Source organism: Heteronotia binoei, chromosome 2 (assembly GCF_032191835.1).
Source record: "Heteronotia binoei isolate CCM8104 ecotype False Entrance Well chromosome 2, APGP_CSIRO_Hbin_v1, whole genome shotgun sequence".
Taxonomy (NCBI): domain Eukaryota; kingdom Metazoa; phylum Chordata; class Lepidosauria; order Squamata; family Gekkonidae; genus Heteronotia; species Heteronotia binoei.
Genome location: NC_083224.1, coordinates 195,505,736 through 195,518,021, shown reverse-complemented (window position 1 = coordinate 195,518,021; position 12,286 = coordinate 195,505,736). Strand labels below are relative to the sequence as shown.

The 12,286-nt window shown below is 45.3% G+C and overlaps 1 protein-coding gene across 1 annotated transcript in view; it reads right to left on the bottom strand.

The window, feature by feature from the left end:
• UNC13A (unc-13 homolog A) overlaps window positions 1-12,286 on the bottom strand; it is a 230,988-nt gene that overhangs the window by 166,357 nt on the left and 52,345 nt on the right. The window contains exons 6-8 of the mRNA XM_060233129.1: window positions 8,386-8,459; window positions 7,006-7,060; window positions 4,031-4,066 (exon numbers count right to left, since the gene is read on the bottom strand). Coding sequence (XP_060089112.1) covers window positions 4,031-4,066; window positions 7,006-7,060; window positions 8,386-8,459 — 165 coding nt within the window. The remainder of the gene's footprint in view (window positions 1-4,030; window positions 4,067-7,005; window positions 7,061-8,385; window positions 8,460-12,286) is intronic.

The window sequence follows — 12,286 nt, the reverse complement described above, 5'->3', positions numbered from 1 at the left end:
TATGCAAAGGAGCTCCTGCTAGAATTTCACCCCTGGCTATGTATATATTCAAGTTCCCTTCATATTAAAGATTCTGTGGAAGTGAAACAGTAGCTGAACACACAAAGGCGAAGATTGAATTTTTCTCCCTGATGTGTTGATTTTCTTCTCCACTTACAGCAAATTTTTACAAAGGGTTACCAAGTCTGACTCATTAAATATCTGGGGACTTTGGGGTTGGAGCCAGGAGACTTTGGGGAGCAAAGCTGTGACAAGCATAATTGAACTCCAAAGGGAGTTCTGGCCATCACATTTAAAGGAACCGCACACTTTTTAAATGCCTTCTCTCCATTGGAAATAATGAATAGGGCTATTATAATTGGACCCTCTGGTCCAATCTTTTTGAAACTCGGAGGGTGTTTTGAGGAGAGTCACTGGATACAAGATTGAAAATTTGGTGCATCTACCTCAAAAAACATCTCCCCCAAAGCCTCATATATCCATGGATAATTTTTCATTCTACTCTCTGGGAATCGGTCTCCATAGGGAATAATGGAGTGTTCAGCAGACACTTCCCTCCCCCACCCCACTTTCTGATGTCCCTAAACCAGGGGGGGGGTCTCCAAACTGGGGGATCCCCTGCCCCTATCTGGGGATTGGCAGTCATATTTTTACACAGAGGAACACTAAAAGTATGACTATCACTCTTAAGAACATTATCTAGGTTTTTAGGATGCTTTACACTTAGCATTTTTAAATTGTCTAACTGTAAAAGATGTAATCTTTCTATGATTAATGGAATATTGCAACTCAGAAATTTCCTGTTTATTTTTCTAACAGAGAGAATTCATCAAAATAGGCCATAATAATTATGTCTTACTATCTGCGCTCACATTTGAAATTGTTAAATGATTAAGACGGTCTCTAGGTTTTCAGGATGGTTTAAATAGAGTGCAGGAATTTGCCTGTTAAAGTTGAAATCTTTTTACTGTTAATAGACTATCACTCTTAAGAAAGTTCTTGTTTATTTTTAAAGAGAGAATTTTACCTTAAAATACTGTGATAATGACATTTTACTGCTCTCACAACTGAAGTAATGTCTTTTACTAAAACGGTTGATTTGTTTTGTTGTAACTACTCATAATATCGGAAAATTATTGATTAATTTATACTTCCCCCTTCCCCTTTTCCCTTCTATACCCCACCTTTCCCCCCCTGAAAATAAAAAAGTTTCAGAACAATATGTCAGAAGCAGTATGACCAATTCTACCCTCTCAGAATATTACCACCTCATTTTGCCACATGTGGGTACCAGCCTACCAGCTCGGAGTTCAAGGCCGAACCCAATACAAGCATACTACTATAATTTTCTCCCCGACCTCCCCTGACACCCCACATTTTTATTTTCTTTAAAAACCCTGAATCAATCCTATGCATGCATACTCAGAAGGAAAACCCACTGAGTTCTATGGAACTTGCTCCCAAGAAGGTGTACATAGAATGGCAGTAAGGCCCCGTTGGGGCAGGGGATTCCCTCCCCCCTAGTTCCCACTTCAAGCTAGGGTTGCCAAGTCCGGTGGGGCACTGTTCCCCTACCGTCACAATGACGTCACCCGCAAGTGATGTCAACGTACCAGCGACATCGCAAGCAGGCCGCTCGAGCAGCTTCTGGGAAAACTCCATGGTTTTCCTGGACGCTCTAGCAATTTGGGAGGGAAAACTCTATGGTGTACCATAGAGTTTTCCCCTCCCAAATTGCAAGAGCGTCCAGGAAAACTATAGAGTTTCCCCGGAAGCTCCTAGAGTGGCCAGCGTGCGATGTCATTGCGTGATGTCATCATGCTGGCAACATCAATGTGAGCCGGTGGGTTGGAAACCTCCGGGGCAGGGGAAACCCCGCACGGCCTGGGAACTTGGCAACTCTACTTCAAGCAGCAGCAGGGAGTGTGGGGGATTAAAAATTTAAAAATTGAAGTTTTACATTAATAAATATACACCAGCATTGCCAGCACGATGATATCACTGCTGGAGAATATCCGAAAGTGACATCAGTGGTTCTAGGAATTGCTGGAGACTCTGTGGGCTTATCATAGAGTTTCTGGCCATTCCTAGAGCTGCTGCATTGCTTCTGGGTATTCCCTGGAAGTGACATCATCATGAGAGTGACCAGGGGTGGAATTCTAGCAGGAGCTGCCTTTGCATATTAGGCCACACCTCCCCGATGTAGCCAATCCTCCAAGAGCTTACAAAAAAGAGCCTTGTAAGTTCTTGGAGGATTGGCTACATCAGGGGTGTGTGGCCTAATATGCAAAGGAGCTCCTGCTAGAATTTCACCCCTGAGGGTGACAGTCCCCCCATGTTTTTCCCCTCACACACTGGTTATCTCAGCCTGGCAACTTTAGATAGCAGCTTAAAGGTTTTTCACCCCAATCCATGCTTTTAACAAAATATTACAATTGCACAGATTAGGGTGGAGCCAAATTGATTCTTTAAAAAACACCCCCACAAAAACTGAACACTGTTGGCAGTTTTGGAAAATGGCCTCTTCCTTTTGCACTACTTGAGGAATGACGTTTGTTTGTTTACTCAAAATGTGAGAGTGGGCAGCTGAATATGTGACTTGCATTTTGCGGTTTTACGAAATTTCTACCTGTGTCATCGTTATTATGACAGCCCAGAGCTTCATTCCAGGGGCCATGTGAAAGATAAGTCTGAATGAGCGTTCCCCGTTTAATTTATTTTTAATTTTGCTTCAAGTTCTCTGTTTTTCGCTGTCAATTGTTAAGAGAGACTCTTGCCATTAGCCTGGGAGTACTTTCACTTTCCACTGTCTCTGCTTTGCACCGCTCCTGTCTCTGTGTAACAAATGAAGCATTCTTTCTGCCTCGTCTTGGAGATGGCCAAGGTCATCTCTGTCTGATTATGTTCGCACCTGCAAGAGGCCTGAGGAAGAATTATTGGGGGAGGGATAGTCCACTTCATACCTAAGATTTAAATGTGTGACGGTTTAACCCTGAACTATAAGTAGAGGGCAAAAGCCCACCAAAGCCAGTTTTCGTAAGGACCATCTTGTCCTGACCTGTCATGTATCAATAAACAGCTATTCTTGCAATGGACTGCTGGTGATCATTGAACTGTTGGCAACTTGACCTCAATTACATATCAGGTATGCATGTATTATAGCTGTGAGTGGCAATTTATAGGGCATTTCTACGTCATTTATCAGTTATCATGTGTCGACTCATTTTTCAGACACATAAATAACATAGAAAAGGGCATTCGTTTTCTCCCCCCCCCCCCCCCCGGGAAGATTTCGGAGTGAGGAAGCAATAGCATGCAAATACAGAATCAGGGATGTGGTTTGCGGAAGGAAGACGCAACAGGCGGGTCGAAGCAGCAAGAGCGTGAAATTTGAAACCATTCCTAGCAAAAGGGCTCTGATTCTACCCATGGGTGTCTGCAACACATGAGTACACCGTGGGGACCACCAGCTATTGAAAAGGACAACCAAGGAAGGAGAAAAGTCCCCATTTGGATCATGCCCTGACATTTTCCAACCGTCCCCTGGCCTGAACCACTGATGTCTTTCCTGTGCCTTCTGGAAAAGGTAAACCTACTAGGGTCAGATTTCATAGAATCCTAGAGTTGGAAGGGACCTCCAGGGTCATCTAGTCCAACCCCCTGCACAATGCAGGAAACTCACAAACACCTCCCCCTAAATTCACAGGATCTTCATTGCTGTCAGATGGCCATCTAGCCTCTGTTTAGAAACCTCCAAGGAAGGGGAGCCCACCACCTCCCATGGAGGAAGCCTGTTCCACTGAGGAACCGCTCTAACGGTCAGGAAGTTCTTCTTAATGTTGAGCTGGAAACTCTTTTGATTTAATTTCAACCCGTTGGTTCTGGTCCTGCCTTCTAGGGTCACAGAAAACAATTCCATACCATCCTCTATAGGACAGCCCTTCAAGTCCTTGAAATCAAGTACTTGATTTGTCCTTCGATAACGAAAGATCTCTGGGGGAGGGGAGGGGAGGAAGTTTGGGATACTTACTTTGTTGATCTCCCCAGCCAAAATAATTCCAGTTGCCTATAAAGAAAGCCAAAAGACATGTCCCTTTAAGAGACAGGCCAACTCTTAACATAGCCAATACTTTCCGTTCCAAAAGGGAAGAGGAGATGCTGGGGGAGGACCAGGGGTAGAATTCTAGCAGGAGCTCCTTTGCATATTAGGCCACACTTCCTGATGTAGCCAATCCTCCAAGAGCTTACAAAAAAGAGCCTTATGAGCTCTTGGAGGATTGGCTACATCAGGGGTGTGTGGCCTAATATGCAAAGGAGCTCCTGCTAGAATTCCACCCCTGGGGAGGACGCTGTAGCCAAATGTACTCCAGGCACGCAAGTAAGTCTTAAAGGCGAGAGCCTTTCTGTCCAGTGTTTGTCCCCAAACAGTGACCAGCAGAAGCAGTCTGCCTTTGAACACAGAGGTTCCATTTATCGATCAAAGTTCATTCAGTGTCCATAAGCCCATCCTCCAAAAAGTCATCTCTTTCTCCTCCCCCTTTTCTCTTTGATAGCCATCTCTGCTCTGTGATGTGTTGTCAACAGTCTCTGGCTGCGATCACACACGCTAAAACTGATTCCCACCAACCTTATGCCGCTCTCACTCTCCTCTCCTCTGCAGGGCTTCTGTCAGATTTCACACGATCTGCCCCGGAGGTTCTAGCTAGCTCTGCCTCTTTTGTGCAGCAAACAAGATCCTCTAAAAACTGGTTTCTGTGTGCTGCGCGAAAAAGACAAGCGAGTTGCAGCCCCGGGACAGACAGTGCGAAATCCGATGGAAGCCCCACAGAGAAGAGGAGCGGCATAAGCCTAGTGGGGAATCGGTCTAAATCATACACTTTCAATCCTACTTTCAATGCGCTCTCCAACTGGATTTTACTGTGTGAACTGGCAAAATTCAGTTGGAAAGTACGTTGAAAATGGATGGAAAGTGTGTGATTTAGTACCAACAGCGAGATCAACTAAGACATCCACTGAAATTAAACTGGCCTACTGAAGACGTTGTGAACTGCCGTGGAAGTTATGATTAGCGTCATAGTGATGTGTTACGGTTTCAGTTTTGCACTATGAGCAATTTCAATGTAACCTTTGTTAGCAAATGTAATTTTTTTAGCTGTTTAATGTACTTTTAAGCTGTTGTTAGCCTCCCTGAGTCTGCTTGCAGAGAGGGTGGGATATAAAATGACTTGGAGGGACGGTGGCTCAGTGGTAGAGCATCTGCTTGGGAAGCAGAAGGTCCCAGGTTCAATCCCCGGCATCTCCAAAAAAGGGTCCAGGCAAATAGGTGTGAAAAACCTCCGCTTGAGACCCTGGAGAGCCGCTGCCAGTCTGAGAAGACAATACTGACTTTGATGGACCAAGGGTCTGATTCAGTAGAAGGCAGCTTCATATGTTCATAAATGAAAGTAAATAAATAAATAAATGTGTGATCGCAGCCCGAAAGAACTATATTCCGTTTTATACACAGTTGTGGGTAACTAGTTTTTGATTCCTCGGAAAGGAAATTAGGCCCGTTCGTGGAAAGAGAGAGGTATCCTAAGACTTCTTGTCTGAGACAAACTCAAGGAACCTCCCTGCTAAGTAGCAGTCTACCTTTGGGTAGAGTAATAAATAATTCAAGGTCATTTTTAGATCAAAGCTAGATTGCCTAGACAGGCATAGTAATTGATAACACAATCAGAAGGTTATAGTGACAAATAACTAATGATTTATAAAGGTAAAGGTAGTCCCCTGTGCAAGCACCAGTCGTTTCTGACTCTGGGGTGACTTTGCTTTCACAACGTTTTCACGGCAGACGCTTTACAGGGTGGTTTGCCATTGCCTTCCCCAGTCATCTACACTTTCCCCTCAGCGAGTTGGGTACTCATTTTACCGACCTCAGAAGGATGGAAGGCTGAGTCAACCTTGAGCCGGCTACCTGAACCCAGCTTCCACTGGGATTGAACTCAGGTTGCGAGCAGAGCTTAGGACTGCAGTACTGCAGCTTTACCACTCTGCGCCACTCTGCGCATTTATAGCAACAAGCAATAAAGAGGCATAAGTCCCTAATCAAGTCCCAAAGGAAAATAATTCATATATTCAAAAGTCCAAAGGAAAATAATTCATATATTAAAGGTCCAGTCGAGTGCCAAGTCATTTAAAGGATACGATCTTCACTGAAGGAGTTTTCGCAACGTAAAGAAGACGCCCTCATTTGGACCTTTGAATATATGAGTTATTTTCCTTTGGACTTTTGAATATCTGAATTATTTTCCTTTGGGACTTGATTAGGGACTTACTGTATGTCTCTTTATTGCTTGTTGCTATAAATCATTAATTTGTCACTATAATCTTCTGGTTGTGTTATCAATTACCTCTAGAGTGACTTCTCTCGTTCCTATAATAGAAGGGGATAGTGGCAGAGCAACTGCTTAGCATGCAGAAGGTCCCAGGTTCAATACCTGGCATCTCCAGTTAAAGATCCAGGCAGTTGTGAAAGACCTCTGCCTGAGACCTGGGAGAGCGGCTGCCAGTCTGAGTAGACAATATTGACTTTGATGGACCCAGGGTCTGATTCAGTAGAAGGCAGCTCCGACTGTTAGCTTGTGGCCTGGCTGCCATTGGGGTCAGTCCACTGAGCCCTCCTTCCTTAACACCCCCTGGAATCCCACTTCACCTTCCTGGTACATACGGTCGCTTTTCAGCCAAGGTGTGTCCCCGCCCCCCGCTCCCATTCCAGTTCAACGGCTCAACAGAAGGTGGGGAGACACGGTGGGAGGGGGACAAAGGGAGGAGGTAGGAAAACACAGAGGGGAGGGTTGAAAAGGAACAGTGGAGGCAATGACTCGTTCTCTGGGCACCCACTATTGGCAAATCTCCTAAAGAGCGGAGCAATACCAACACCCGAATACAGTGCCGAAGGGCGGGGAGGGGTATATAATAAGCCTCTGCTGGGGACGAGCGCCCGCGGGGATGAGATTCACTTACAGCACTGTGAGCCCGGCACTGGAAGGGGCTTCTCTTGCTCTTCCCGGAACGAATACTGTCGGGGAGGGGGGCAGAGGGAGAGGAAGCGAAAAGCAAAATGGTCAGAGCATGTTTGACAATAGCACTACACGTATTCCCCCCTCCCCAATACAGTGTGGGGATAAAAGAGCTGCGATGTTTGGATTGTGATTTTCTTCCTTCAACAACGCAAATGACTCTTCAAATCGGTGAAGAGTCGTCACGTGGGAGAAGGCAAAAAGGAGTCTTTCTCGGCCACTTCACCTGCCCAGCTGCCATTAGCATGCTGAAAGGAAAGGATGGCGGAATCCATCGGCTTTTAAAAGGATACCTCTTTCCCTCACCCGTGTTAAGTGCTAATAAGTGCACAGGAAGCCCAGTTTTGATCAGCAAAACCCAGGGCTTTTTTTGTAGCAGGAACTCCTTTGCACGTTAGGCCACACCCGCTCCCTGATGTAGCCAATCCTCCAAGAGCTTACAGGGCTCTTCTTACAGGGCCTAATGTTAGCTCCAGAAGGACTGGCTACTTCAGGGGTGTGTGCCCTAATATGCAAAGGAGTTCCTGCTACAGAAAAAGCCCTCAGAAATAGCTGGGATCACGGAAGTACAGTAACTTGAAAGAAACACACTCTCTCCATTTACAAATTAGTAGCAATGTGTAATATGAACTGCGTACAACAAAACACCTTAACTTAACATACACTAATGCAATTGAAAAATCACCCACTGCGCAACATAGCTACTGTCCAAAGTCTATAAGAATTTTATAGTAAGTCCAATGATAAAAAAGAACGGGTCCAATTTCATTTTGGATATACTATCCTTCTTCAAGGGACCATCTCGTCATATTCTTAGGTTCCCGGCTTCCTTGTATTTTTATTTGATTTGATGTATTTATTTATGGAACGTCTCTATCAATATCTATCCATCAGCATTCAGTTGCAACTGAGGGAGGCAAATAGGGAAGGGAGGGAGGCAAATAGATGGGGGAGGGAGGGAGAGGTGGAAAAAAAGCAACTTTAACTTTAAATGCATTTCCCAAGCTGCTGGCTGGCTTGGCTCGGAGAAGTGATTTAAAGAGAGAAATGCCTTCTCCGAGCCAGGCGGTGGGGGCCACATGTGGCTCCCAAGCTGCAGTGCGGCTATCCCTGTGCTAGACATGAAGAAATGCAATACAGAATCGACTACTAGGCAGAGCAAAACACAGACAGAACAAAATCCCCCCTTTCAGAAGAAGCAGGAACATACAAGTGAGGCAAATAAGAACGCGGAAAGGCCCTTTCTCTCCCCTTCTACATACAAAATATTCCATCTCCCATCTTAAACCCAACAGAGAGGCTGGAATAGGTCTCTTTCACTCACATCATCCTGGTCTCGCATGGCATTGAGCTGCTCCAGTTTTTTTGCCCAATAACGGGCTTCTTCTTCAGGGATATCTGCATGGGAACAGAGAGAGATGGAAGTTGTGAGGAACCGGTCAGGGTCAGCTCGGGAGGGTGACCATTACGAATGTTTCCCTGTCACCTTCCCTCAGTACCTCAGGCACCCACACAGAAATCCTGTCAGAAGTATTAAAAAATAGGCACCAAACATTTTTAAATTTCAAAAACCACAGAAGAATATTTATTGGTTCACCAAAGGCAAGGGAGAGGGATAAAATAATATTAATTAGCTGTATTAAGAACAAATCCGTTAGCAGGCAGGTGGCTGAAAAATAATCAGTCACTAAACACTAGAGCAGGGGTGGCCTACGGTAGCTCTCCAGATGTTTTTTTGCCTACAACTCCCATCAGCCCCAGCCAGCATGGCCGATGGCTGGGGCTGATGGGAGTTGTAGGCAAAAAAAACATCTGGAGAGCTACTGTTGGCCACCACTGCACTAGAGGTTTGTCAGGCTGAGATACTAATATAATTATAAACAGGCAGGCTTTAAATCTCTACAAAAACTTTGGACAAGCATGCAGTGCCTTCTTGGCACTAGGAATACTTTGCAGGGTTGATCGTCTAGCCCTATTCTCAGGCTTCAAAAATCATAAAAATAACAAACTGACATTCACTCTTTTCCACGCACACTGAGGACTCCTGGCTTGTGCCAGATAACTTTCCCCTCACAGAGATAGATAGATAGATAGATAGATAGATAGATAGATAGATAGATAGATAGATAGATAGATAGATAGATAGATAGATAGATAGATAGATAGATAGATAAATTTATTGTCATTGTTCTCAAAAAAGAAAATGAGAGCAACGAAATGAGGTGCTCTTCCACAAACATACCAACACATCAACACCCCCCAAAAAGGACATGTACATAGACCATTTAAATGCATCTAAAAGCAAATAACCATTCATAACCCTGCATTTAGCCTAACCACGGCACTTGGATAGAAGCTGCCCTTGAATCTATTTGTCTTAGCCTTCAACACTCTATATCGCCTACCTGACGGTAAGATCTCAAATAGCAAGTGGCCCGGATGTGAAGGGTCCCTTAAGATCATTTGTATCTTCCTTTTACATCCCATATTATACAGATCCACCAATGAGGGGAGAAAACATCCACAAATCTTCTGTGCTCTTACCATCATTCTTCGGAGCACCCTTCTCTCTGCTTCCGTGCAGCTCCCAAACCACACGCAGAGGCAATAAGATAAAATGCTCTCAATGGAACTACGATAAAAGGCAACCAGCAGACTCCCTGACAGTTGTTGTGATCTTAAGAGTCTTAAATAGTATAGTTGTTGCTGGGCCTTTTTCTCTAGAGCTAAAGTATTTGCCCCCCATGTTAGATCCTGTTTCATAGTAATTCCCAAAAACTTCCATTCTGTCACCTGTTCTACCATAACACCATCAATAAGCAACGGCTGAATGTCCAGACTACTCTTCCTATAATCCACTATAATTTCCTTCGTTTTATTTACATTAAAAATAAGATTATTTTCTTTACTCCAGATGGACAGCTGATGAACTTCCCTCCTATACGCAGACTCATCATTCTCAGAGATGAGCCCCACTAATACACAATAGCAGTGTTCCCACTGAGTTAGTGCAAGTTAGCTCACAGTTTTTAAGTCTCCAGCTCATGCATTTTTGCCTCAGCTCAGGAAAAAATGGCTCTAGAACAAACTAATTGATGCAGCAGCTCACAACTTGAATGCCAGTAGCTCACAAAGTAGAATTTTTGCTCACAAGACTCCACTGCTTAGAGGGAACATTGCACACTAGCATACAGGATTCACACCTTTGCGAGCTAATTTCCAGCCCCTCGTTCCTGTGTGACCCACCCAGCTAGATTCCTAGTCTGAATCTTGGGATTCCCTTCTAGCCACCAACATCCAGTTCTCCTTTCAGAGTGTTTGCGTGTTCTCAGTTTAAACTAGGAGTGTGTTCTGTTGTGCTGACAGAACCCCACAGAGAGTTTTGCCTCACAGAAGGTGCCTGGTTGTGACCCCCTTCTGACCAGAAACTCTCTCACTGACCGAAGGTTTTATTTACTTCTGTCTCCCAAGGAACTCAGCCCCTACTGGCTGTTCTCATCTCCTTGTCCAGTTGCTTCACACAGCAACTCTTTAGCTTCAGGACCCACTGTTCAGTACACAAGCTCCAATTCCAAAACTAAACTCTGAGGCCTTTTCTCTTCTGCAAGCCTCTTCAATTCGCTACATTTTAGTTACCATGGCTGTGTCCTAGCCAATCGTTGCAAGGCTGTTCCCAGCTTCCAGGTTAAGTGACTGAGTCCATCACAGAAGTAATTCATACCGTCAGCGGCATCAAAAGGCAACCTGTTCCACAGCATTATAGGCTGGGGGGGGGGGGGGTGAGGAGGCTTGTATATTTGAATGCTCTACCATATATATGCAGAGAGATGTCTGGTTTCCCGTTCTTCCTAAGAGGAGGCACAGACAGAACAGGGAAGCATGCAGAGAACTGGCAGGCAGCCTCCTTTGAATTTTAGGCTCACGTGAGCACTTTGGGATTTATTTCTTGACTAAATATAAAGGGAAAGTTACAGACACTGATTTCAGGTAGGTGTTCCTCCGTCTCCTGTATATTCCCCCCATACCGGCTCTATTTTTACACAGTTGGCAGAAAAATGTTGAGGAAATGGGTTCATATATTAGTAATAGGGGAAATCTGGCAAGAGGAAACATAGGGGTGAAAATAAAGCCAAGAAAAAGAAGAAGATGATGATTATGATATCGGATTTATATCCTGCCCTTCTCGCTGAATCAGAATCTCAGAGTGGCTTATAATCTCCTTTCCCTTCCTCCCCCACAATAGACACTCGCTGTGGCAGGTGGGGCTGAAAGGGCTCTCCCAGAAGCTGTCCTTCCAAGGACAGAGTCTCAGAGTGGCCTACAATCTCCTTTCCCTTCCTCCCCCACAACAGACACTCTGTGAGGCAGGTGGGGCTGAGAGGGCTCTCCCAGAAGCTGCCCTTTCAAGGACAGAGTCTCAGAGCGGCCTACAATCTCCTTTCCCTTCCTCGTCCACAACAGACACCCTGTGAGGTGGGTGGGGCTGGAGAGGGCTTTCACAGCAGCTGCCCTTTCAAGGACATAGTCTCAGAGCGGCCTACAATCTCCTTTGCCTTCCTTCCCCACAACAGACATCCTGTGAGGAGGGTGGGCTGAGAGAGCTCTCCCAGAAGCTGCCCTTTCAAGGACAGAGTCTCAGAGTGGCCTATAATCTCCTTTCCCTTCCTCGTCCACAACAGGCACCCTGTGAGGAGGGTGGGGCTGAGAGGGCTCTCACAGCATCTGCCCTTTCAAGGACAACCTCTGCCAGAGCTATGGCTGACCCAAGGTCCTTCCAGAAGCTGCAAGTGGAGGAGTGGGGAATCAAACCCGGATCGCCCAGATAAGAGTGCACACACTTAACCACTAAACCAAACTGGCTCTCTTGGTTTGTTTCTTGAAAGAGAGAAGGCTGGGGAGGGGGGAAGAATAATGGATTCTTGAATTGAATTGAACTAACCAGCTTTTGAAACTGTCTTTCAGATGGAGAGGGGCTTTGGCTCAGTGAAACAAACTCTGTTTGGCAGGCAGAAGGCCCCAGGTTCAATCCCCGGCATCTGCAGTTTAAAAAGCGAACAGGCAGCAAGTGATGCAAAAGACCTCCATATGAGACCCTGAGTTTCTGTCAGTCTGAGCAGGCAATACGGAGCTCAATGGTCTGCTGGTCTGAGTCAGTCAAAGGCAGCTATGTATGATCTCATGTGACCCACATCTTGGTGGTTGTGGAAAGTCCTATCAAATCACAT